Genomic DNA, 27,636 nt, shown 5'->3' with positions numbered 1-27,636 from the left:
TAACCAGACTCTTGGTAGGTAAACCACTAAGGGTCTTTTAAAAAACCTCAATTTATTCTGTAAAAGTTATGATACAAAAAGACATTTTAAATACGCTAATAGTGGTAACATCCCTAGGGTTTGGACTTTTTGTGGCAGTATGTTCTTTGGCAGAGAGACACGATAAGGAAACCTGCCGTCATGAGAAACGCTGTCAGTAACAAAATGACAAAACTATAAAAGACCCGTAAACCTTTCCCCTGTCAATCACTAATAAACTTTTTGGTGTTGTTGTTATGCATCCCATTCTGTCCTGCACAGCTCCGTGGGAAGAAGTCTGCACGGAGCAAGCGGTAGAAATAAATTAGGATCATAATATTCATCACCATCATAGAAACAAGAAAGTATCCACCGTGGTCCAGCCAGGAGTAGTTGTGGATAATAAACCAAGTGAGGTAGAACTGGGTGGTGAGGCGAAACATAACGTAGGTGAACAGGTTGGTGAGCTTGTTGACGTAGTACAAGGTGGAAGACTGAGCACTCGCCAGCTTCAGCATCAGCCTCAGATGCAGGGTGACGCTGTTGACCTCCACAAAGAGGGCGATTACAGCGCCGGCTACATAGAGCTGAGTGTACAGGGCATACAGGAAACACCAAATCACCTGAGGACGAGACAGACATAGAGGGTGGTGCAGGTGCCTTAATTCTTGATGGCATAGATTCAACAAAGTGCTGGAAACATTCCTTAGAGGTTTTGGTTGATATTGACCTGACAGCGTCACACAGTTGCAGATTTGTCAGCTGCATATACATGATGAGAATCTCCCATTGCACCACATTCCAAAGTTGCTCAATTGGATTGAGATTTGGTGACTATGGAGGTCGCTTGAGTAAAGTGAACTCATTATTGTCTTCAATAAACAAATTTGAGATTATTTGAGCTTTGTGATATGTCTTGTTATCCCACTGGAAGCAGCCATCAGAGCACAGGAACAGTGTGGTCATAAAAGGACTGATATGGTCAGTAGCAAAATTCTGCTAAGCTGTTGTGTTAAAATTAAGCTTAGCTGGTACCAAGGGGCCCAAACTGTGCCAAGAAACTATCTCTCATGCCATTACACCACCAGCTGGCTGAGCTGTTGCTATTTTTTCATAACCTCATTTTGACCCTATCATCCAAATGTTGCAGCAGAAATCCAGGCAACATTTTTCAAATCTTCTGTTGTCTACTTTCGGTGAACCTGTGCAAATTATAGTCTTATTTTCTTGTTCTTAGCTTCATCCGGTGTGGTCTTCTGCTGATGTAGCCCATCTGCTTCAAGGTTCAATGTGTTGTGATCTCGGATATGCTCTTCTGCATACCTTGGTTGTACCAAGTGTTTCTTTGAGCAACTATTGCCTTCCTATCATATCAAAGCAGTCTGGCCATGCTCTTAATCTCTAACATCAACATGACATTTTCTCCCAGAGAACTGCCACTCATTGGATATTCTCTCTTTTTTGGGTCATTCTCTATAAAACCTTAGAATATCTGGGAAAACCCAGTAATTCAAGAGTATGCAGGTTACCCTGACACTACCTTCTTTTTAATGGCTGGCTGGATTTAACATTATGACTTAAATTTTTGACTAAACCAGAGAACAAAACCTCGATCAAGTTAAGAACTCATAACAGTCACAGGCATATTGTCTTACCAGTGCATGATGGAGTAAAAATTCCCACGATCCTTTTGCATGTCCCGAGAGGATGATATCAGTTGCATCATGCACAAAGTAGCCTGTAAGGAAAAAGAAAAATTCTAAGATTTTGTCTGTGTTTTACTGCTCACTGTAACAAAAGCTTTCCTGAAAATGTTTCCCTGGTGTATTTTGCATATGGGGTGTTTAATTTGCAATAGGGTAATTTTGTTAAAGTCTAGCACCAACCAAAAATGAGAAAAACATGACTGACCCCTGTATTGAAATGATTTTGTACCAGTTCCATAGTTAGAAGAAGAGCACTTAAAGGTGTTTACATGTGAGGTCACAGCAGTTGTTTCTTATACTGATCTCATGGTCACTAGACACCTTTGGGTATATGATAGTATATTTTCAATGGTAGCTGTCATTACATGCGAAGCTTATCAGTTTACTGCAATTCAATACAGTTTCCACCAGCATGTTTCATATACAAAGACTTCTATCATGTCAAAGAATGCAAACCAGTAGGTTAAAACTGCCGACTGAAAAAGAAAGTAAAGATGTCAGGCTTTCATGTGTAAAGATAAGTAAGTAAGTAAGGATCATCTGCCTCAGCCTGTTCCCTGTAAAACACTCCCTTCTATCTGGCAGGCTTTTCACTGCATCGAGAAAATAAGCCGCAGAACACTCAGTAATAATAATAGTTAGTTACAGCCCTCACTGTAGTGAAACTGTCGCTGACCAACCGCATAAAGTGTGAGAGTCACATTCTCCTTCACTTCAATAAATCTCTGCAGCCGTCCGAAGGCAGCGGGACACATTATGCACGACTGTCTGCTGTGGTTGCCTTCATTAAATTATGTGCTGATCACAGCAGTCTGCTACAGAGCAGCAGCATACACGTCTACACAGCAGACTAGTTGATTAAGTATTTTCCCTGCTATGCAGGAGATGGCAGATCAATGTGTGTTGTGACCTCTCTCACACAGTCCTGTGCAGGTTTTTCACCTTTTTATGTCTTAGCTTTTAAATGCATTTAGACTGTAAAGCAGAGGGCACGCTATCTTCCCAAGAAGCAAAGCCGCATCATCATCATCATAATTCCAGCCCCTTATTTCTGAGGCATAGAGATACCTACCATATTTGGATGAGAAATAATTGAAAATCCACAAAGTGACTCAGTTCTCCATTAACCATAACTGACACACAAGTGATTATGAAACCATGTATCCAATCATAAAAAGATAACACAAGAATGAGCATAATCATTATTCCTGCTATGAAGATCTTTTACAACATGAAGTAAACAACAGTTTAGCAAACTACCGGTAATATTTTAGTTACTTGACAATTGCATCAGTCTTCTTTTAGCACATACATATTGAAAGAATACGTCAGTAATCGCTTAATCTGTTAGATAAAGCTCCCATTTAATTCTTACATCATGCATTAAAAGATAAATTTCTCAGATGCTAGTTTTAAGAATATTTGAGGCCACAAAGCCGGGTTTCCCTTCCATCCATTTACGGTCATCCAGACACAGCAACACTAAGTGCTGAATTAGTGTTGAGCTAATCTGACAGCAGAGTTAAACGTTTCTCGCCATCATCATTTTTAGAAGTTGCCAGCTAAACAGTTCAGTTATTAAACTGTGTCGACCTCATTCAGCTGGAGGTTTTCTAGTGACTAAGGGTCCCTTTGTACTATAGTATGACTGGCACTCTGCAGCTACGGAGACGCACAACAAGTCCCTCTGTTAAAGAAAATGACCTCCAGTATCTGGTGTGACTGGCCTCAGGGGCACTTATAGCTGTTTGCAGTAGTTACGGTAAATCTTTACAGATTTGTGTCTTCGTAGTAATGCAGAGACACATTGTTTAAACTACACACAGCAGAGCTCGACCTGATCGACGAGTTCTTGGGGGGACTATCTTTGGTGTCCATGGTGATTGAGGGGAGCCGCCCATTTAACTGGAAAGATTCCCTTCTGGGAAAAAGGTGAGAAGTATCTGTTGGCTGCTTCTCTAATGACAGGCAAAGCGGAATTTTACGTGCCCAAAATAATTGCAGTTTGATGAAGTAATGGAAGAAGAATTTTTCATCAGTCAACATCTCTCCCACATTTCTCTCAAACATTAAACTGGAGCTGCAATCGACATAAAACTAATGTACTACTAAAAATGTATTTTACTAGTTTCAGTTTCTCAGACATGAGGGTTTTTTTTTCTTTTGGACCTTTAGACAGTTAGATATAATAACATATATAATATGACGATTTTTATAACTTTTAACAGGAAAAATGATTCATCATCAGATTCCATGACAAAAGTAGCCCTATATAACTATACTTTCCCAGTATACAACTACTGGGATGCATAACTATGAAGAAATATATGTCAATTTTGCAGTACCCTTAGCTTTTTTTTAATCCATTATGTGTTTACTGACCTGTGGAGACGCAGACAAGCAGGTAGGATAGAGGGGTGTGGTACGAGTGGATGTCGCTCAGCGTCTCTGGCCAAACCACCACACTGGAGAAGGATACATGTTATGGATAGATGGCTCTGAATTTGCCTCACTCAGACATACATGGGCTCACTCCTGGAGAGAAAAGCCTGACTAAGCAGAGACATTAACATCAGCTGTTATTGAGGGTTTTTTATTTCATGTTCTACCATTTTAATCTCTAGCTCCTCTCTGTTATTCTTTACCATTCTTTGAAGTTTGCCATAAGGGGAACACCTTTAAAAGCAAAGGTTCCTCTGTTCCCCCTCCTTGAATAAACAAGCCACGAAAGAATAACTGTTAATAAATGGCTGGTAGACCTTATCTGATATGTAAAGCAGTTTGCTAAACCCCTTACTTTGAATTGGAAAACGTGTTTTTTCACCCACTTAAGCAGTCAAGTGACTGCAAATTCAAATGGTCACATGTTTAGCAAACTGAATGGAGCTGACAGCTTCAAAGTTTGACCTTGATCCCATTTCTTAATGTTAAAAGATGAGTCATGAGCTCAGACCCGCCCAACATAACTCTTTTTCAAAATGCTTTCACAAGAACGGTTAAGCCAGCAGGTTTTTCCAGTTGATATATCAGCAGTCTGTTGCTTCATTGGGTCTGCCTGCCGGTTGAGGCTGAAACGATTCCTTTCCTTACAAATCTCTGAGTTGTGCATGAATGATACAAACAGCAATAAGAGCTGTATGTGTCTGTTTCATACTGTACAGTGGCAATTCCCTCCCCACTTGAAAATGCCATTCTCTCCCCCATCCCTCACCCTGTGTGAATATGCCCTTCTCATCCTGGCTGCCACAGGCTGTCACTGTTGCGCACACACCCCTACACATGACACATCATGTGCATTGTCAATAGACAATGGTGTCCCAGTGTGGATGGACAGGCAGATGTGTGCGTTGGAAGGACACTTACCAGGTCAGGGCCCAAATCCCAGTCAGCACTGAGTGCACCATAGAGACGGAGAGGTTCTTCCACTTCCAGGAGCGGAAGGCATCCTGCTTTACCACCTTGGGCACGGGCAGCCTTTGGAGCAGCTGGTGGGCCAACCTGAAAATCAAAGAGCACACCAGTACTGACGGGCCTGGGTGACTCTTGAGCACAGGAAGCAGGGCCTCCATACTCTCCTTCCCACCCCGCTGTCTCTTGGCGCCTGCTCTTAATGAGCTCCCTCCCTTCGTCCCCCTGACGTTTTTTGTTTTGTTTTTTTACGCCCCTGTCAGCGTCTCCTCGGCCCCAGTGATGAGCGAATATATGCGTTAAGAGATGGGAGCGTTGTCCAGGCCAGGGAAAAGAGACGCAGCTGCTGCTGCAGGAGATGATCCTAAGCTTCTTTTTCTTTTTTCCCCCCAAATCTCTGCAGAGCTGATTTCCAACTGATGCTGCAGCCTTTTTTTTTTCGTTTCACGTTTTCAGCGTGTCGAGCCTGAAGAGGTGGGCTTGGAGGGGATTCCGGTTACAGCTCATTCCAATGCGACGGTGTTTGTCTTCACGCTGCGCCTCGTAACGTTATGTCCCGCCGCTCTCACCCCGCCTGTCTGTGGATCACGAAGGGGGAGTGGTGGAGAGGGAGAGCGGGGTGGGTGGTGCCGTCGCTGCTGCGCCCTTAAAACCAGAGAAACGAAAGACCAGAGGCTGCGATTAGATTTCACAAGAAGAACGGTAGCACTGATCCACCGCGGTCACAGATCCTGCTAAAATGTGGATTTGTGCTCGTGCTGTCGAAAACAAAAATAAGCATAGGAATGTTTGGCACATAGACACACAGGAGGCGCCGCTCCTTCGTGCGTAAATAACGCGCTGCGCGTAAAAGCGTTTAATTTGTGAATGAGTGTGTTGGGTACAAAGCTGCAAATAAAGCTGAAAAACCCAATCTGTTGGCTACATATCAATATTACCAATAATTATCTAATCGCAATTCTAGCAAAATCCAAGCACAATATTAAAATAGTCCCTTATATGAGAGCTTATTACATCATTGTCGTTTTTATATTCACAGTGGTTTCATTGAAGAGTGCGCATTTCTCTTTACTGATAACACCATGAACAGTTGTTAGTAATATTATTACCGGCTGTGTTCAGCCGCAGCTGTCAAATTAACGTAAATATGTCCAAACAACGACTTAAAAATAAGCTTTAGCGTTTTCAGAGTGTGTAGCTCCATCTTTAGAAAAAAAAATACAGCCAGGCGCTAGCATGAAAACACACCAGGAGATGGAGACAAAACCTTACACGATGACCTCACATCGCAACCAACAATTATGTGTCACTCAGTTTTTTATAAGACCACCAGGGGGTACCTTACTCTCTAAACTCTACCCTGGAGAAGGGCCGTTGAGACATCCTGAAAAATTCGTCTTTAATAATCTGCATTAATAAAATTATTCCAAAACGGCACATGTCTTTCTGGTAAATAAAAGCCATGTCTGGATGCATCTGAATCCACGAAATTCTTTTTTTACCTTTTGAAAGCAAACTTCAAATGTGAAAGAGGAACAATACAATTAATCTGCTTATACCCAGAGGACAAAGCTCCCTGTAACCAGACACCCTGGAGTTAAAGAGAGAGAGAAATGTAATTTAACACCACTGTTTGTGTTTCCTGGTCCCCTCCCTGTAGTTTTCTTTTTTTTTTTTTTTTTGTTCTTTTGCAGTGTGAGATGCTGGAATCCTTTTTGCTCTCATAGTTTTTTTAGGCACAGGAACCTGTAATTCCTCACAGCTTCAGGTTTCCAGAAAAAATACTTCAGCCTGCAGATGCAGAAGCCCCTGGTTTCATACAAGAGAAGCTGCTGCTGCTCTTTTGCTATTTAGGTCTTGAGAAGGTCTCCCAATATCATGTGATCTGTTTTAGATGAGAATCTTTCTGTCTGGCTCAGAGTGAACCATATTGATCTTGATTTTCTTTCTCCTGACGGCTGTTGAGAAACAGCTACAGTGGAGACTGTGAGCAGCCAGAAGAAAGAAAATCTAGAGGTCAGCTGAATTCAGCGATTGCATCGTGAATAGCAAACAAAAGCAGGTCTATCTTAATCAGAAAGAGATTTAATTTCACTGTTGGGCCTGAATGTGGCACTGAAGGGTCTAGTAAATAGAATGTTTTTGGTAATGTAAGTGTTTTTAATGTTTCGTTACATTTCTAATAGTTGTACTGACTTTCTCACGTAGTTTGGGGGAAATCTGAGACACTAGTTTACATTTGTTACATTACAAAATTAAGACACTTTACCCTACTGCCTACTGGTGATGGCCAGAGGGGCCGATGGCGCGATATGGCAGCCTCGCCTCTGTCAGTCTGCCCCAGGGCAGCTGTGGCTACAACCGTAGCTTGTCTCCACCAGTGTGTGAATGTGAGAGTGAATGACTAGTGGCATTGTAAAGCACTTTGGGTGCCTTGAAAAGCGCTATATAAATCCAATCCATTATTATTATTATTATAAAATTTTGAGCAGAAGCGGGTAATCCACACCTTAGCATGATCCAACAAAGCTTTTTGTTATGTCAGGAGTGCTTTTTTTCAGTCCCAGTAAATTTTCAGTTGGGGTCAAGTCACACGACTGTGGAGGGAAAGCCACAGCTTCAGTAGTGTTTGGTCTTCTTTGGTTTTCAGTTAGTTCTTTCAGTGTTTTGATGTGTGTTTGGGGTCAGTGTTCAGCTGTAGTAGTAATTCTTCTACACAAAGATGCAAACCAGAGGGTGGAGCATGTCTCTAAAGAATGGAGTACTGCTTCTTCTTGCTCAGGGTGGAGTCCATTCTGTGTCCAGCTGCAGCAATGTTACCTTTCCTAGAAATTTAAGGAAGTTTTTACACAAACGCAAAGAAACATGTCAACATAACCTTCTTCACAGCAGGCGTTCATAGGCAACATTTCAGTCCTGACTAATCTGTTGTCAAAGCTTATGATGCCAAGTGTGAAAAAGGGCTGGATGTTCAAGATATCTCTAAAAACAACTTTACTCCCCCACAATTTCTCATCATGTGTCATGAGAGATCTTTGGAGATTAGTAACAGATAATGCTCTTCAGGTGAGGTTTCATACCTGAGGTTTAGCGACAGTTTCACTGTCCTGCACCGTGCATTCCTGGACACTGACTCTCAAGCATCAGCTGACAGGAGGCAAAATATGTCACTTAGCTGGTCTGAGGAATGCCATATACACTTCAGGGCTGCTTTATGTGTTCTTTGTTGAGATATCATGTTCCTGAAAAAGAGCGAGGTATTGTGTTTTGGACTCACCCTCTACTCACCTATCTCTACATCACCTTTAGTGTCATTTAAAAATCTTGCAGGGAAATTGCAGGGTAAGGTTGAGTTACATGCAGATGACTGTTTGTGGTAATGTACCATTATTTCAGACTGATGATGATAGTGAAGGTATGTACTTTAGCACAGAGCAAGCTTTGTCACAGCACAAAGCATTTATTATTGAGGCAAAGAGGGGAAACAGTGCTGATACAGCTCCCTTCCTACTTGTCTCAGGCAAGGGAAAGGCGCTTTATAATCACCAGGTGTCTGGATGTAAGAGTGCAATAGCTGTCCAAGCTCAAGAAGCTCTACTAATCTCATCCGTCAGACTAGTTCTCATTTCCATTTCCTTTTCACTTTCATTTCAATTTACTTGTTTCCTGGCACAAGTGCATGGCCGGATATTTCACAGAAAATAAGCTCTGCGTTTTGCGTTTTGACAATACAGTCCACGATTTATGGTATAATTTCCCAAGTGTTACTATGTTTTTTTTTATGTTTAAATTAAGTGTGAGTTTTTACTGGTAGGTGTAGTTAGACAATGGAGTAACAACAGAAAAGAAAAAGAAACAAATTATACTGTAAGTGTTTTTAAGTAATGAGTACCCGTGAGATACGTTGGAGGAAAGGACTTCTTACATTTTAATTAACCGTATTATCATTACGTGGTCTGTATTATTAAGTACCCTAACCCCCTAACCCCACAGATGTAGGTATAGTTTCCAAAGTGAGGAGCTTTGTAGGAGTGTGCCATCTTATTCTGAAGGGACATGAGGGACAATAAGGTTGAGACCTGGAATTTTGTGGAGTCATACCCTGTAGCCTAAAGAATAAAATAAACAAAATGGGAAATCAGTAATAACCACTTATCAACATGTAAGCAGGGGGCGGTTACAATACTGTATAACTCAGGTTCACCCTAAATATTAGGTAGTTACAGTGTAATAACAGCAGGTTGATCTAAGCTGTAATACATTTCTTGCACTTGACAGCTACTTCCAATCATTCCCTTACTCAACAGTTGTCACCACAGTTGGTAGCTCCACATGCGTGATTTTGCAGTTTTATGCAAGATGTCCTTCCTGACAAAACCCCAAAGGTGATTTGTGTCTTCAAGTGGAATCAAACCAGTGACCTTTCGCTTGTCAAGGAAATGTGGAAACCACTACACAGCCGTTGTGCTTAAAAATACTGTATAATTACCGTTTAAGATGGATAAACATTATCGTTTCTTCTAAAGGACAATTTCCTCTAATGGGAAAACCAAACAAAAACAAATAAATAATATATAAATAATATATTATTTTCAATTTCTTTGTTTCTAAATGTTTCATGCTACTTATTACTTTAAAATGCCCAAATATTTATATAGTGTAGTTTTTGTCCTCTTCTCTTTTAAACCGCAAATTGTGACTCCTTTGTTTTGCAGTACATACAGCAAATCGAAAATGTTTGGAAACTACAATTTATGTAGGTATTATGAAGTACTTCCAATAAAATATAAATAAAACATAACCATATTTCGTTGTATTAAAGTATACGTGTAAGCATAATTTAAAACAATGTTCACCGTGACTGAAAAAATAATTTTAAAAAAAGGGGGTGTCTGTTTGGTATCTTCCTGTACTAACTGTGTGGAATCAGTCTGTTTTGTCCCTCGCTGGCTGCCGTGGTGCCAGAGGGGTTGCCTGGAAACGGCGGAAACGTTTGGGCGCAGCAGCGATGGAGAAGTATGAGAAAATCAAAGTTGTTGGAAGAGGAGCTTTCGGGTAACGTCTGGCTATACTTACACTTTATATGTAATTTATAAAAGTTCTTTTATGTCACACACATCAGCCTGTCTGTAAACGCTGCGCTGTCAGGAGCGAAAGAGGAAAACAATTTTTCCCCTTAAAAAGAAGTAACGGAAATCGTCAAACGTGCGAAGAAGACGACGACGGAGAAGGACGTGTTACCAGAAGTAACAGAGCACTGGACGCGATTTATTTACTTTAAAAACCAGCTATCTGAAAGGCATGTAGAGGTCAGATGAGTGTTAAAGTCTGCCAAAGTCACCAAAAATGTTTACCACCCTCGGTCAAACCCTATATACATTATATTGTCAAAAGTATTTGGTCATCTGCCTTCACACGCATATGAACTTGAGTGACATCCCATTCTTAATTCATAGGGTTTAATTTTATGCTAGTCCAGCATTTGCAGTTATAACAGCTCCAACTATTCTGGGTAGGCTTTCAACAAGCTTTAAGGGTGTGTTTATAGGAATATTAGACCATTCCTCTAAAGGCGGATTTGTGAGGTCAGACACTGATGCTGGAACAGAAGGACTGGCTCCCAGTCTCCGCTCTAATTCATCCCAGAGGTGTTCTGTCGGGTAGAGGTCAGGACTCTATGAAGGCCAGTGAAATTTCTCCACACCAAACTTGCTCTTCCATATTTTTATGGACCTTGCTTTGTGCACTGGTGCACAGTCATGTTGGAACAGGAAGCAACTTAGCCGCTGCTGTTCCCAATCTCTTCCACTTTATTATAATACCACTAAAAGTTGACTGTGGAATATTTAGAAGTGAGGAAATTCATAACTGGACTGGTTGCACAGGTGACATCCTATCACGGTAGGCTACCACGCTGGAATTCACTGAGCTCCTGAGAGCGACCCATTCTATCACAAATGTTTGTAGAAGCAATCTGCATGCCAAAGTGCTTGATTTTATATACTTATGGTTATGGAAGTGATTGGAACACCAAATTTCAGTGATTTGGATAGGTGACTGAATACTTTTGGTAATATAGTGTTAGTTGGTCCAGATGACAGGGTAAGATGACAAATGAGTGTAAATAGTTTGTAACCAGCCTACAAACTGAATTTCAAAGTTTAACTCTAATTTTTTTTTATTAAACTTCAACTAATTGAATGAGTTTTTCTGGAGTTTTGAAAAAGAATATGTGTTGGCTAGTGTTTTATGAAAGAGGCACTGAAGTCTTAAATTGAATGAAACTTTTAATCTTTTAAGTGTCATGAAGATATATAATTTTAGCTGATAAACAAAAACCCCAAGAGGTCATAAAACACTACAACTATTTTTCCAATCACAAACTTTATAGCCAATGACAAAAACACTACCATGTCACATATGAATAAATATTAATTTGATGGTCAAAGATGGTCAAAGAGTCGGTTTTGCTTAGGAAGGTTTCTGCATGAAGTGACCTGGAAGAATAAACATTGCAGGCATAATCGGAGCTGGTTGAATTCTCTAAGTACTAAGAAAAAGCAATTCACATATTTATGTGTGATTTTCAATTTTATGTGCTAAACCTTTATAGCTTATTTTTAAATGATCAATATTATGCTACTGTCATAAAATCTGCTTGTTGTTGCTTTACACGAAGAAGGGAGCTTTATAAGTAGGAAAAGCTCCATAAATAAAGATTATGAGCTATATTGAGTTACACTAGATCATCAGAAAATATGACTGAAGTAAATAATCTCATTTTGACTGGTATGGTATACACTTTATGAGCTCCATGTCCCTGTTCATTTAAATGTCCAGCCTTGCTAATGAAGTTTTACTGTATTTCTTAGGGGTGGTTCTCTTTTTATGTGACTGTGTGAAACAACATGACACAAACATGTTTAAAATTTAGTTGTTGTCTTCACTCTTCTGAAAATCCACAACATCTGCCATCACATTTTTAAGAAGCTGTGTATAGTGTAAGTAAAGTTGGATTCTTTGAGGACCGTCCTTCTCTTTTCCTTATAGTGTCCATTACACCTGACCATTAAGGTCAAGGTAAAGAATTTTTTGGACTATTTGTCCACAGCATATATATATTAATTGGAGATGAGAGGGCAGTGGGAACAAAGCGTAGCTGAAGGTAATCAAACGCAAGTAAAGACAGACAGGAGGTAAAAAACTGAATCAAGATGAGTAATCTGACTATCAAAGCAAAACTGAAAATAATTGAACATTCAAAACATAATAAATAAAGCCAGACAAAAAGACTCACAATAAAGATGATCATAGAGACAGGGGGACACAAAGACTGAAACACTGGGCAGACTAGAATAACAATCCAATCAAAATAGGAACCGAAACTCAACAAATTCCAAAAAATCAATTTTCAGTAACATCTCAGAAACCTCAGGACTGTAACACAAATCAAATATACTTTTCAGGTACACAGATGGAGAAAGCTTCTGATGTCTTCTGAAACAAAATCAACTAATCTAACCCAAATATAGCAGAAATTTCATTTGTAACATTGACATTTATTATTTTCATTCTATTTGTCTGAATTCCAACTTGTGATCAAAATACCATAGAGGCAGGAAAAAGAAATCTTGTTTTCCATACCTGTACATTCATATCACTTTGAATTGGTGTTGGTCATACTTCACATCTGAATGATAAAACTGTCATTAAAAGATGGCCTGTTTGATGTTTGCACAATGAGACATGGGATTGTGCTGCTTACATTTCATAAATAATGCACATCAAGTGGATTTATCCCGAGCCTGAGCTGCTCTGCTCATTTTGCAGTTTATTTATAACTACTTAAATAATCCATCAGAGGTGGGAAGTCACAAGGTCCTGATCTGCACAGCTGTACTTTTATGTCAGTACTTTATTTGAATAGAACACAATGTTGATCCCACAGCATGGCAGAGTTATTTTTTGAGCCCAGATGTTAAATCGGCTGATAAAGTGTTATTATTTTTCTACATAAAAGAATCCAGTCAGGTTATATGCTAAGAAGACATGCACTGTGTTGGTGTCCCTTCCATTTATTTCTCTTTTTATTCTGTGCCAGCCATGTGTGGGAGTAGTTCTTAAAGGTTAGTACAGAATGCTGTGAAAGGGTCAGATTTTTCAGATTCTCTATTCTTTTACAACTTTGTCTCACATTAGCTTAAAAATCTTAAGTTAAATATTGAGGTTATTTTACTGTGTTACTGTGTTTATTTGGTTCACATTATCGCTTCCCCAGAGAGTAACGTGTAATAAATCAGTGCCAAAGCTTAACTCATTCACTGCCAGCCATTGGCAGTGAATGAGTTAAACCCATTGACTCATTCACTGCAATTGACGGCTATAGACGTCAATGGCAGTGAATGAGTTAACAATGTCAAATCTAAACTTCAGCAAATCACCCTGCTCATATTTATTCAGGAAACGGTATCTCTCATTCTTCTTCACTTTGCTCTGCTGTCAGGATTGTTCACCTGTGCCGCAGGCGTAGCGACGCGGCCTATGTCATCCTTAAGGAGATCCCGGTGGAGCAAATGTCACGAGACGAGCGTCTGGCAGCACAAAACGAGTGTCAGGTGTTGAAACTGCTCAACCACCCAAATATTATAGAGTACTATGAGAACTTCCTGGAAGACAAGGCCCTAATGATAGCGATGGAATATGCTCCAGGTAACCTTGCTATAATATCTTATTACACATCTCCCTTTTGTTAATTGTACAGCATGTTACTTTTCCCATGATATAGTCCTGCAGGGCTCCATACCTTTGCTGGTTCCCATCATGTTAGGCCTGGGAATACCACATGAGGCTGTGTGATAGTATTACAATTCAGAAATCTGTTTATCTATAATGTAAAAAATGTAGATTGCCATTAGTGAGGCCAGCCTTCTGCACAAATGCACCAAAACAAAAACCTAAAATCATGAGGCTTGGATCTTTATATTTTCATACTAAAGACGAGGACTTTGCCAAGGCCTCTAAAGTTCTGCAATGCATTTCTAAATGACATTTTCTCAATTTGTGATTGGTTAAGTAGCTTGTTTTGCCAGTGGAACTGCCATAGCTTACAGATATTGGTGCACGTACATTGTTTTGATTCAGATATAAAACCTTACATATTTTGGTGTTTTATGAGCATTTTTCACTCATTATCTTTTCTTTGTCATTGCTCCAACTATTCTAGCAGTAGTTTGTTTGATTTTTTGGTAAATATATCCTGCCTGGATTTATTGTCATATTTTTTCACATGAAAGAAAATTATTGAAAAAGTACATGGACTTTAGTTTTTGTTAAAGTTCAGATTTTGGGGCTGTAAACATCCAAAAAGTCTATTTGTTGCAGATAAAAGTGTTGATGTGATTTATTTACATGGCTGGATTACTTATTTTTTCTAATGCTTACAGTAACATTTCACTTGAGCAACAAGGTCACCTGCTGTGATCTTAAAGCCCTTTAAAGCCTTTAAAATCCAATGTTAATTGGCTGTAATATCATTTCATTACTCAGACCAACATAGTAACTTCCATTATGGTTCCAACAAACCAAAGTCATCTGTGTTGTTTATTCTTCCCTTCATGTTTTCTCCATGCAGGTGGGACGCTGGCTGACTACATACAGAAGCGCTGTAACTCGCTACTGGACGAAGACACCATCCTTCACTTCTTTGTGCAGATCTTGCTCGCCCTGTACCATGTTCACAACAAGCTCATCCTGCACAGGGACCTCAAGACTCAGAATATTCTTCTTGACAAACACCAGATGATTGTCAAAATCGGAGACTTTGGCATCTCCAAGATCCTCGTCAGCAAAAGCAAAGCTTACACGGTGAATCGTCTTACCTCTTCCCTTCATTTTTAGAATTCTAAATTGCATTCTGAAATGGAATTAAAACCTCCTTTATTTCCTGTTACAGGTTGTCGGGACCCCTTGCTACATCTCCCCGGAGCTGTGTGAGGGAAAGCCGTATAACCAGAAGAGTGATATCTGGGCTTTGGGCTGTGTGCTGTATGAGCTAGCAAGCCTCAAGAGAGCCTTTGAGGCTGCTGTAATAAGAGCATATACTTTATACTGTCCCATTTTGGGTGTGATGATAATACTGCATTATTGTTTTTACATTACTCTTCTTCTCCTTAAATGTATAAATTATAAACTCTTGCTGTGTGCAAAGGCATTCAAACCATTAGAGCTACTCTGTTTACACAATGGGTGATTCTTAAAATTTCTCAGAATATTTCATAAAAGCACCCGCATGTTGTCCCACTTTAAAGCACAAACAGATTGCTACTGCTTCTGATATCCACTCAGATCAATAATTCATTCAAATCTTTTTTGCTTTTGCTCAAGTCTGTTTTCACTACCGATTACACTGCGGTTTAGTGCTGTGAAAGATTCTTGTTTTGACAAGGATTTAGGGTAGATGAGAGATTATGCTTTTCACATCAATCTGTGATGCATCTTATGATTTCACTCCTTCATTTTTCTCTCAGAATCTCCCCGCCCTCGTTCTGAAGATCATGAGCGGCACCTTTGCTCCGATCTCAGACCGTTACAGCCCAGAACTCCGACAGCTAATTCTCAACATGCTCAATTTGGATCCATCCAAACGGCCTCAACTCAATGAAATAATGGCTCTCCCCATATGCATCAGGCCCCTGCTTAACCTCTACACAGATATAGGAAATGTAAAAATGCGCAGGTACAGTCTTTTTGCTTAATTAATAATGAAATAAGATTATTTTAACTACAAGAGTTTTGATGTCAGATTGAGATTTATTATGTTTTGTGTAGTGACTTCTGTCTTTATCAATATCTTCTTTTCTTCCAGGATTGAGAAACCTCTGTCTACGGTGCAAACTGGTCCTCAAGGTAGACCAGGAGGGAGAGTTCCTGCCAACAGGTCAAGAGGTGAAGCATGTAGTTATTTGACCATAGTACTGGCTGATCTAGACTGATAGCGTCAGTTACAAAAATTGTTGTTTGCTTTTTTTGGGCTGAAACAGACAGATCAGTTGGTTTAGGACCAGGAAAGGTGCATTCCCTCCCGCTGTCTTCTGTGTATACGTGGGGAAGTGGCATCTCGACCCCTCTCCGCCTCCCGATGCTCAACACGGAAGTGCTTCAGGTCTCTCTGGGCCGCACTCAAAAGATGGGTGTGACCAAGACTGGCCGTTTGATTACATGGGAGGTTTGTGTGTGTGTGTGTGTGTGTGTGTGTTCTTTGTTTTTTCTTTTTTTTTTTTTACTTTGACTGCTTTTCCTGAAGTACAAATGTTCCCTGTAACTCTGACACAGTGCAAAAGGAGCAGCTTTGATCTGATATGCTCTCCTCAGCCTTGCTGATGTTTCCACTGTTAAACGTCCAAATATAGCTGAAAGAAATTATGAGCCAGTACTTGTTGTAGCAAACAAGAAAATCCCAGAAAGTTTTAAAGACTCAAATAGCAATATTACAGGACAGCATTGTTATGGTTGCTTGGAGAAGCTACAGTACTAAACAGACAACATCAGATTGAAGGATTTTAGCACTTTTTTATCCATATTTTGAGTTTTAAGATACTCTTGGAAAAGCATAAATTCTCTACATGGGTATTTGTATACTTTAAAAGTAACATCTGGAAGGCTTGAATATTGCAGACTCGTGATTTCCTCTTATTCTGTTACTGCCATAAAGAGACTCTCTGCTCACTTTAGTCTAATAACATTTTTTGTCACAGGCTCCATCAGTGGGGTCCTCTGAGGCCAGTCTTCCTGGTGTGGTGGAGCAGATCCAGCCTCAGTTTATTTCTCGCTTCCTCGAGGGTCAGTCTGGAGTCACCATCAAGTCTGTGTCCTGTGGTGATCTCTTTACCACCTGCATGACAGGTAGGTGGGCCATTTGTCTTTGGATACCCATCAGAGAGATCACAGCCGTGCCAATCAGTTTAGTTAGGAGCTGTGCTGTAGAAAATCTCTTTATGCTCATCCCCTAAAACACTAAACCGGTGTTTGAGTGCAAACTTTGGATACAGCCAACCATCTCTTTATCTTGATATTGTGAATCTACCTGAACATAACCCTCATGCTTGCCTGGCAGTTAGGAATGGTTGTTTCTCTCATTCTCACACTGTGGTACACTCACAGCGTGTTTTTGAAGGGTTTTGTCAACCCATCCAACACCACAAAGCCGATAACACAGGATTAAAGACTCTTTTCTCTTAGCTCATGTCTCTTTCATCAGTTTTCACTGTTGTGTTGCAGATTAGTGTTTCCTAGATGGGGATTAGAAGCATTCTGTTGGCCTCTGTAAGAATACACCTACACTCATCAACTAATAGTCCTGTTAATCCCTTCTTTTCATTTCCAATTTGCAGACAGGGGCATTATCATGACGTTTGGTAGTGGAAGCAACGGCTGTCTAGGACACGGGAACTTCAATGATGTAACACAGGTACACTATTTGAATGCCTTAGTAAATGCAATGATAGCTGCCAGTGTAAGAAATTAGGTATACCCTAATAAAAGTAATACAGTTAAAGGCAACAGCTTCTTTGTAAATTCCACTCAAATCAACTTGTTTAGATTAATAAAGGTGGATTACATGTTAAAGAAATCTCTCAATCAGTAGAAATTCTGTGACCCTGAAGTTAGTCTATAATACCATTTAATCAGCAGTGCACTACTGGAAACACTGTGTGGTTTAGGTGAGAGAGCTAGTGTGCAGGAGGCAGCGCACATGATGCCCACTAGCTAGTGGTGAATGTGCTGGAATATTAGCTGGGTTGTTGGAACACTGGAGCAAAAAAATACAGACGTCGTCCTAAAAAGCTGACAGGTTAGACTTCATTCCACACGCTTCTACACAAGCTTGTGTGTGTTTTGCAATTTCACAGTGTTAAAATAATGTCTTTTTTTCATGGCTTGATGTGCTCTCCCTCATATTTTTACAGAAAAGCACACATTAAAAGCAGACGTGCCTTAACATGTACAATGAATTGATAACAATGAAATAATAATGGATGAATGAATAATTAAAAGACTTTATAGAAAGAGATGGTCGTTAAAAAGACATTTTTTAAAATTTATTAGGCAATAGATAGTACAGAAGCAGACAGGAAACAAAGGGAGAGAGAGGAGTGAATTCAACCAAGAATGATGCAGTTTCATTTTATACAGTTAAATGAATGCTATGAGGGCGCAACGTCCCTACAGATTTTTGATGAAAAGCTTTCATTTCATTGATGACACTGTTTTTGTTCTCAGCCCAAGATAGTGGAGGCCCTGCTTGGTTACGAGCTCATTCAGGTGTCCTGCGGTGCTTCCCATGTTCTCGCTGTGACCAATGAAAGAGAAGTTTTTGCCTGGGGAAGAGGAGACAATGGTATAGTAAACAAACCAGTTTTTATTTTCTTCTTTTTGGTGTTTGCTTGTGTGGTTTATGACAGCTGCATCTCAACACAGAGCTTAATGGTTGGGTCTCTGTCTGAAAGGTCGCCTCGGGCTCGGCACCCAGGACACCCATAACTCTCCACAGCAAGTGTGTTTACCTGGCGACTTTGAAGCCCAGAGGGTGGTGTGTGGAGTTGACTGCTCCATGATTATTAGCAACCAGCACAGCATTGTGGCATGTGGAAGCAACAGGTGACTATTCTGGTTCTTGATTCAAAAGTGTGACAAAAATGAGGAAGTGATGAGCAGCGTTATATAACGCTGAGACAACGTTTTCACTCCATGTTTTCCGTAAAAAATGCTAACATTTTTTCACTCTATAAACTCGATCATGTGGGTTGATGGTGGTAGGTTAAAAGGTCAGAGAGGTACTTTCCTAGTGCACAACGTGTGAGACAGCATTCTCTTAAAATGACAAAGCCTTTGCATTCACTCAGCGCTAATCCCGCTCTCTCAGAGAGGATGTATGTGTGAATAGGAGAGGGCAAGAGTAGTAAACAGCTTTGTTCACACTTCTGTGGCTTACAGACATGAAATACATACACAGTAGCAGTGAACTCAGCTCCAGACCTTAAACATGTATTGAATACTTGATAAATATGAAACTAAAAGATTACTGGCATTAAATGATAATTATTCTTCATTGATGGGTAAGAAGAACTTTATTGCACGATATTCATCAAAGTGTTCCAAAAATAGCAGGTGGAACTATTTATATACCATGAAACTTAACAGACTTCATAGCCAACGGGATGGAAACTTGATACACATGATAGCAAACTAGACTGGAACGTCTGCCTACTTGGGATTTTTTCTATATTACATAATGTCAGATTTGTTTTCTGGATTTCACCGATTGCAGCTTTTAGCCAAAAGGCAAAAAAGAAACGATACTTATGAGCGAGTGCTGGTAATGTGTTTGTTTACAGGAAACAAACAGTTTTATATTCTCAAATGTATGCATGCTTAAACAAACACTTAAGATTTGGACGAATACTACAGCATTGTGTCTGTTAAAAATGTTTGTTTTGTTGTTTTATTGTACTCAGGTTCAACAAGCTTGGCCTGGATATGATCACAGCTGGAGAGGAACCGAATCCCTTGAATCAAGTGGAAGAAGTTCATTCTTACACTCCAGTCCAATCAGCCCCACTCAACACTGAGAAGATTGTTTACATTGACATTGGAACGGCGCATTCTGTCGCTGTTACAGGTTCAAGAAATTCACAATATTATTCTCTTTTTTGGAAAGAGTCTCGTTTGTAGCTATTATAGCATTTCTTTGCGAGTGCCTTTGTATGTTAAGTTTAAGTCCAAAGGTGGACCCAAATACAGACTGGCACACAGAGTAATACACAAAGCAAGCTTTACTTTCATGCTGACAATAAGTTCCAGGGAGGAAAAAAGGGTGACTAATCCAAAAGTACAAAAACTGCCAACAAGCACATGACTTAGAAGCAGCACCTTATGAGAGAAGCAGGTGGTACAACAGATGAGTTGACAAAGAGGAAGACAGAACTACTTATACACAGAGGGCTGATTGGAAATGAGAAACAGAAGGGAAACCAGACAAAGGTGAAAACTATCAAGATGATCAACAAACAAGGGATAAAATCCAAAGCAGGATACAAGAGAAATCTAGGTATCAGAATAAAGCAGGAAATTAATCAAGGACACAACTAAAGGATAAATAAACTAATTTGAGGGGAACACAGAAAGACTAAATAGAGAGAGGAGCAGATATTTTAAATAGCTGATTGTTAGAGATTGCTTAACGGCAAATGTTTTTCCTCTTTTTGCATCTATACAGTCTGTTTATCTGCATCCAGAACCTGCTCAAATGTGATTGGTTAGCACCCAGACTAAAGCTGACTAGAAAAACAGAAACCAGAAAGATTGAAGAGATTAGCCCTGACAAAACTGCAGTAGTTCCCTTGCTTTTGACAGCATTGGGTTTAGTGGGATGCAACAAAGAATCCTGAATAATGTCTGTGACCTCTTTCTTTTTTTTCCCGCAGACCCTTGTCAGGCAACTGCGGTACAAAAATTAATATTACTGCAATTCATTAAAAACGTAAATTTTTCTTATCCGCACAAGGGAAAAGCTGCTAACAAAGTAATTTCACCACAAGTGTAATTCCTAAATTTTTTCTTGGTTTATGTCTCCACGTTTTCGTTGTTCAGAAAATGGTCAGTGTTTCACCTTTGGCAGCAACCAGCACGGTCAAATTGGCTCCAGCTCCCGACGTAGCAGCCGTGCCCCCTGCAAAGTGTCTGGCCTGCAGGGCATCACTGTGGCTGCCTGTGGTGACGCCTTCACCTTAGCCATAGGATCTGGTGAGTAGATGCATTTATTGAGTCATGTTTGTAACATTGCAACAGATTTCTTTTTGAACCACGTTTCTTTTGAGACTTGAGTTTTGTGAACAAGAATCCTCAAAATATGTTGGATGGCTGACAGAGGAAACTGCAATATAGTTTTAAGTAAAGTGTGATATCAGGTTAATATACTTATGAGTAGAAAAGAGTAAATATCACGTCTTGAAGTTTTTGAAGACCCTGCACACCTGCAAAGGGGCTTTCAGTTTTTTCTGGCTGCCGTTCAGGTTGAAGATGGGCCGGGGATGTAGTACAGTTTGAGAGTTGACTGGATTACTGGAACCAATAAGAAGGAGAAAAGTGTGTGTACACACAGCTTAAGCTGCAATCAGGCCAAATCTGTTTTTCTGGCAAGGGAGACTTGCTTGGTATGCCAGAGAAACATAAACGGTGAGAACTACCATGTCTAATTATATTAGCCAATGAAACTATAAATTACTGTTAGACATTTCTTTTTACCTCTCAGCTGTAAAAGACTGATGGGGTATTATCATCAACCTGCCGGGTAGGTGATGTGGAGTCCCAAGTTTGTGAATGCAGTAACTGACATAGGAGTTTCAAATTGATACCATAGGTATAACTATAAAAAAAACAACAACGAAAAAAACGGGTGACTTCAAATCGATAACTTAAGAAGGAAGTCAACTAGGATTTTGAAATGGATAACATTAGATTTAATCTGATAGAGACCACATTTCATTGATAGCTGTTGTTTAGCTGCTTTACATGGGTATTTTATTATATCTCAATTTGACTCTGACTGGCTGTGTCACCACACAGTTATAATGTACAACACCAATTCTGAAAAAGTTGGGACCTAGGAGTTGGTAGCCTGAGAGCTCGACAGTCATAAACATTCCGTATTGATTTCTCTAAATTCTCTGAAATCTTTGATTATGTATTTACTGCAGATTACAAGAGATTCACAATTTAATTTTGAGGAACATTGTTCAGAAATTGTTTCACAATTTGTATATGCAGTTTTTTGCAGATTGGTGAACCTTTGGTCATCTTTACTTGTGACAAACTGCCTTTCTAAGATGATCTTTTTATACCCAGTTAGTTGCTGACCTGTTGGCGATTAAACTAATGATTTGCAAACAACTACCCGTACTGTTCCTCCAGCCGTTTCTATTTAGTACCACTTACTTTCTCCAGCCTCTTCTTGCCCAATGCCAACTGTTTTGAAATGCATTTCTATGATTAAATTAAAAATATTCAAAATATATTTCTTAATATCGTCATTTTGTCACTTTAAACATTTGATATGTTTTCCATGCTCTATTATGAGTAAAATATGGGTTTTATGAGATTTGCAAATAATTGGATTCTCTTTGGACAGCATCTCAAGTTTGTCAGAAGTGGGTTTATAGCGTCAACTCCAAAATAAAGCCGATAAAGATGATCATTGCGGTAGATTCTTCAGCAAGTTTCACATTTGTTCAGGATTATTTTCACGCCATCCCAAAGATAAACCCACGGAGCCATCAGTTAAAGACCTGTGTGAATTAATGCATGCTGGGGTTCTGACTCTCAATTTGGTGACCATCCTCTTCTTCTTCTGTTTCTGTTCTCTGCAGAAGGGGAGGTGTACACGTGGGGCAAGGGGGCCCGTGGCCGCCTGGGAAGAAAAGAGGAGGATTCTGGGATACCAAAGCCAGTGCAGCTCGATGAAAGTCACCCGTTCGCGGTGACATCGGTGGCTTGTTGTCATGGCAACACCCTGCTGGCAGTGAAACGTAATATTTCACTCATTACCCTCTGTTAACAAACTCTGTGAGATGTTGGGATGTGGTGAAATATCACTACTCCCCAGATGAAAGACAAGCTTAACTCGAGACAAGGTCCCCCGATAACATCAGCAGAGTTGCATGTTCATCTGTGTACAATAGTGAAAGGACTCATTTGTAAGTTTGAAAGCTCAGCTGTGGCGAAAAATGTGGAGTACTTCCATCTTTTACAGACGGGGTGCCAGGGGGTTTGTTTACACAAGAAACTAGTTTTTATGCTACAAATATAATTTTTATCTGCACACTAAAAGTAATTGTAGGTCACAGAGGTCTATGGAGTGGAACAGAAAATGGCAGTATAAACAGTGATGGTACAAAACTGAGGGCTTGGATTCCACTTTATATTTGAAAACAGCTGCAGAATTAGAGAAGATTAAACTGCATCAGAATTCAATAAGTGACAGAGATGCTGGTAATCCAGCAACAGGCTGCAGGGCTGCTGTTTAAATGGTTCTCAGGCCTGAGCTGAGCAGCAGATATATAGAGACCAACCACTGTGAGAGGTTTAGATTACAGTACAGACCATTGCACAAGTGCCCAAGTGAGTGAGTTTCACCCTTCTAACTCAAACACTTCAACATTAAACAACAGAAATGGAAAGAAACGGAGGGTGGTCCTAAAGGTCCAGTATAAAGATAAAGAAGGATTGTTTTGAGCTCTGAATCATGCAAAGCTTTTTTTTTTTCTAAGAGTCGAGAGATAAAATTGTTTGTATAGTTTTTTTGGACAACAAGAATGGTTCGTCATGTAGGTCAATGTTTTCTCTACGTGACCTGATGTGTGTGGATGATATGACACATGCTTGAACAATGTTTCAGTGATCAGGATCTGGTGAACATTAGGAAACACATATGTGAAGGTCAAAAGCTAAAACACACAAGTACAAAATCACCAGGTTTTAAAGTTTTCCTTAAGGAGGAAAGAATTAATTTAATTGAACACAAAATTAGTTCACAAACCTCTGAAAGGAACTTAAATTCTTAATGTGAGCTTTAAATTGTGAGTGGAAGGCAAAAGTCTTCACAACAATTACTTGAAGACAGAATTAATTAATTATTAATTACTTTAAACAATGAACAGAGAAAATGTAGATAATTGTGTGCAGATGTAGCTGTGGAGTCACTGTGAAAAGCAAACATGTTTTTCTGGTCCAGTAGCCCAGTAGTAGTAATTGTGATTAAACAATACCAAAGAAAATGCAGCACTGCAGACCATTTCTCCAAAATTTGTAATATTGATCCTAAATTTAAAAACAAATAAGACCTGAAGTTCTTTTGTATTATGTCGTATTTTTGCCTATATTAGTCATGAGTGAAAAAGCAGATGGAGAAAGAAGAGAGCGGAACATCTGGACAGCAGGAATCACTCTGTTGCAGTGTTAAAATTTCCATTAGACTAGTCAGGACTACCAGACCTCCTGTAAAACATGACAAGCTCTTACTGATATTCATTTAACTGTCAGCCTCATTATTGGCCCGCTGATTTATTGGGTTAATACTTTTTGTGCAACAACAGACGAGTTGTTTGCTGCTGGTTCAATTCATTCATCGATTAACCTGCTAATTGTTTTCTTTGTGGGATGAATGAATATTTTGTCTAACCAATGTCAAAATGTAGCGAAGATTTCAAGCCAAGGTGCCATCTTCAGATTAATTCAGTACAAAAACCAAAAGCTGCTTATCTTACTGTTGTATTTAAAGGAGAGAAGATAGAACCAGTTCCCAATTAGGTCAAACACTTGCACCTGATTCAGCTCTACTGACATTGCCATTCTGTTTCTGCTTCAGCTCTGCTCGAGGAGGCCATCTCCAGATGATCTCGTCTTGAAAAATAACCCACTCTGCGGCCATCGTGAGACCCGACAGCAGACTGTGGAGGAGGACCGCTTCCTCCTAGAGACCCATCTGTGCTGAATTTAGAAAGATTTCCTTTCAAACCCCAGCTGCAGCCTCAGCCTTTCTCTCTCTATCTATTTTTCTTTCAGGTGTTTCATTCAATGGTTTGATTTCATGATGCAAAGCACAAAAAAAGGTCACAGCCTTGCTGCAGGTTTTATCTTACATCAGGTCGGTGAAAGGAATGTTGCAACACAGATACTGAAGCTAGATTACAGGAAGTCATTAGGCTGGGCTCATGCAGTGAGCTATTGTGCGCTCTCATGTGCAGTGTCAGCACAAGAAAGACCATTAAAAGGTCAAACTGGTTTGAGCTCTCTCAAGCAGCCGGTCAATGAAACGAAAAGAATGAAGCCACTTGAGCGTTCATCAGACAAATGAAGTCAGCACCACGTCAGTGGTCACTTTGCGATTTATTGGATTACAGCGGTGTTCGAACCACATAACGACGGACCGAGCTGTGTCTGAAACCACTCGCTTGTTCGCTCATTCACTTTTGTAAGATAAACAGCAGTTCAATGAGAGGAGTGAAAGGAGATTTCAGACTGTTTACTGACTGCAGCAGGAAATGGTGCACATGCTGGGCTGTTTTCATTCCAGTGTAGGACTCTGAACAGCAGATGAAGTTCACAGTTTTATCATTATTGTCCTTGTAACTCATTGAAATCATGTTGCTGTACAGAACAGTGTGAAAACTGTTCATGTGATGACCAAAATCAAAACCTGCCAAAGTGTTCAGAGTACAGTAACTATTTCATTCAATGCCTCACTCTGATGCAGACACAACCATGCTGAAAAGGGTTAACAACAAATGAAAATACCACAGTGTTGAAAAGCCCCCATTGTAGTAAATGAAGACAAACTACACCGCCTCAATTTAACTAAAGAAATAAGGGTCTTCCGTTGGGTTGAAGGTTCAGTAAGATCCTAACCCCACTGAGAATCTTTGGGATGTGCTGAAGAACATGTTGCACAGCGGTGAGGATCTCCCCTCATCAATATGAGATATTGGAAAATAAATGTCACAGCTGAGGACCTTTTTTGGGCCAGTCAATGTAAACTTGAACCTGTAATAATGAACGATTTGAAGAAAGTTGCACACAGAACCTGAAGTCCTAATAATGCAAAGTGGGGTCAGTTTGAAGTACTTTATATGCTGCTGCATGGCTTCATTTCCAATAGTAAATCCAGAGATCATCTGCAGTTACATGATTATATTCTGTATTTAGGCTGAGAGCAGTCTGAGACTGCACAGCTCAGCTTAGGCTGGAAGTTCTGTCTCTCCAGAGACGAGGGGTAGATTGACTGTCTCAATTCAATTAATGATTGGATGAAAAATATTTGAATTTAACTCAGACAAAGCAAATGTCTCTATTTCCCGCTCCAGAAAGCATATACCTCTATATCCGTTTTCTTTCTCATTCACCCTAAAAGCTAACAACACAATCTTGAGATCATTTTTGATGTTTGACTTCTGATATTCACATCAAGGCTCTTGCTTGTTCACTGTAAGAAAAATTGCTCAAAAAGTGAACAAGAGATGCTCGTTCGGGTCTTCATCACCTCCTGCTTGGATTATTGTACTGCTCTATTTTCTTGTCCGCCAAAGCGTTTATTAATCGCCTCCAATCTGTCCAAAATGCTGCTTCAAGGATTGTAACTCGCTCTCAAATTCTCTCATATCACCCCATCATTACAGCATCTGCACTGGCATCCAGTCACGTTTAGGTATCATCTTGAAATCTTGGTTCTTACTTTCATGGCTTTATGAGGTGAGGCCCTCACTTACATCGCCTGTCTACTCAAATCCTTAGGCTGGCTGATAGAGGTCTTCTTGTGGTTCTCTGTACCCGTGTAAAATCTAAATGGGTACTGTCTCTTAAAACCAAAACTGTGGAACAGCTTACCACTCTTTCTTCACACGCTTGAATCTGTGGCATTCTTTAGAAAGCTTTAAACTTCTCAGACAGAGATTTGGTTGTTTTTATGTTGTGTGCATTTTGCTCTTCTTTTTGTTTGTTTTTCTCCTGTTAACTCTGTAAGCACTTTGTGACTCCTTTTCTTAGAAAGCGCTATATAAATCAATTTTACTTACTAATCTGCATCTGGATTAGTTTGTGATATTTTCTCGTAAACATCAAGGTGATGTCTGATTTCACTTCGATAGGTATTTCTGATGACACAAGATGTCTCACAGCGCTGAAATATCGTTCCAAAAATTCCTTGATCTATTGTGACTAACTGTTAGTTCCACTTCAAGCAGGTAGTCACTTCTAAGTGTGGGCCAAGACTCACCTCTGATAAAGATTTTAATGCATATTTATATATATATATCCATATAAACAAACCAAAATAATCACAGAAAACAGTTTCAAGTACAAGCACCTCAAAATGCTCATTTCCACTGCTGCTTTTTTAAATATGCATGTATTTTTTATATTTACATTCACATTAAATTTGACTCACAGTGACATTTTCTTGTATTGTGGCTTTTATTCCAATAGAGAACATTTAAAAAGACAGACTTTCAAAAAATGAAACATTAACCTCCTCTACCCTCCTCTTTACGCTGTCATTAATATGTAGTTTAATACTATAAACACACCGAGTTATTTCACCTTTTCTGGGGACATGGCTCAGCTGCCTTTGTTGTCCTGTGTGATGATGTAATGGTGATGTAATCCAGTGGCAATACAGCAGGTGAAAACCGATCCAGATGTGAAGCTGTGCGCTTTATTGACCCCGTGAACGAAATGACATCCGGATGTTTATTTTTTTTAATGAGTATAACAGCAGACGTCAGGGGTTATTTTTAATGAAGCATTTATATGAAACATTTAAGCTTGAAACGAAATAATACCAGACTGGTGTGCTGCTCCATCGCCAGGGGGCGCCTCTCCCCTCTGACTGTGCTGTAGGTGTCTGAGTTGGATTCAGTTTTTCTTTATTTAATTTACATCTTTACTGCGAAACCTC

General features: G+C 39.7%; 2 protein-coding genes across 2 annotated transcripts; one reads left to right on the top strand and one right to left on the bottom strand.

Annotated features, from left to right (window-relative positions):
- Positions 1–242: 242 nt before the first annotated feature.
- tlcd1 (TLC domain containing 1) lies at positions 243–5,293 on the bottom strand. The gene is made up of 4 exons (XM_085371538.1): positions 5,088–5,293; positions 4,107–4,189; positions 1,674–1,756; positions 243–641 (listed from the first exon to the last, which is right to left on the bottom strand). Exons 1-4 carry the CDS (start codon positions 5,291–5,293, stop codon positions 243–245), a joined length of 771 nt encoding a protein of 256 aa, XP_085227664.1.
- A 4,847-nt stretch (positions 5,294–10,140) lies between these two features.
- nek8 (NIMA-related kinase 8) lies at positions 10,141–24,581 on the top strand. Its single transcript, XM_085371181.1, has 15 exons — positions 10,141–10,187; positions 13,636–13,841; positions 14,764–14,996; positions 15,085–15,216; positions 15,659–15,867; positions 15,997–16,076; positions 16,172–16,356; positions 16,886–17,033; positions 17,522–17,598; positions 18,411–18,528; positions 18,638–18,788; positions 19,646–19,809; positions 20,781–20,933; positions 22,556–22,714; positions 24,553–24,581. The coding sequence occupies exons 1-15, from the start codon at positions 10,141–10,143 to the stop codon at positions 24,579–24,581; spliced, it is 2,091 nt and encodes a 696-aa protein (XP_085227307.1).
- Positions 24,582–27,636: the final 3,055 nt, after the last annotated feature.

The sequence above is a fragment of the Diplotaxodon limnothrissa genome, linkage group LG14 (genome assembly GCF_057381915.1).
Source record: "Diplotaxodon limnothrissa isolate DT_005_m linkage group LG14, D_limnothrissa_male_GT1.1, whole genome shotgun sequence".
In the NCBI taxonomy this organism is placed as follows: domain Eukaryota; kingdom Metazoa; phylum Chordata; class Actinopteri; order Cichliformes; family Cichlidae; genus Diplotaxodon; species Diplotaxodon limnothrissa.
This window is presented reverse-complemented; position numbering and strand designations above follow the sequence as displayed.

Coding starts and splice junctions, on each gene's coding strand:
- tlcd1 (XM_085371538.1), bottom strand. CDS start 5,293: ATGGAGGCCCTGCTTCCTGTGCTCAAGAGTCACCCAGGCCCGTCAGTA. Junction 4,190..5,087: donor GGGATTTGGGCCCTGACCTG/GTAAGTGTCCTT, acceptor ATCCTTCTCCAG/TGTGGTGGTTTGGCCAGAGA. Junction 1,757..4,106: donor GCTTGTCTGCGTCTCCACAG/GTCAGTAAACAC, acceptor TTTTCCTTACAG/GCTACTTTGTGCATGATGCA.
- nek8 (XM_085371181.1), top strand. CDS start 10,141: ATGGAGAAGTATGAGAAAATCAAAGTTGTTGGAAGAGGAGCTTTCGG. Junction 15,217..15,658: donor AGAGAGCCTTTGAGGCTGCT/GTAATAAGAGCA, acceptor TTTTTCTCTCAG/AATCTCCCCGCCCTCGTTCT. Junction 18,789..19,645: donor GTGGCATGTGGAAGCAACAG/GTGACTATTCTG, acceptor TATTGTACTCAG/GTTCAACAAGCTTGGCCTGG.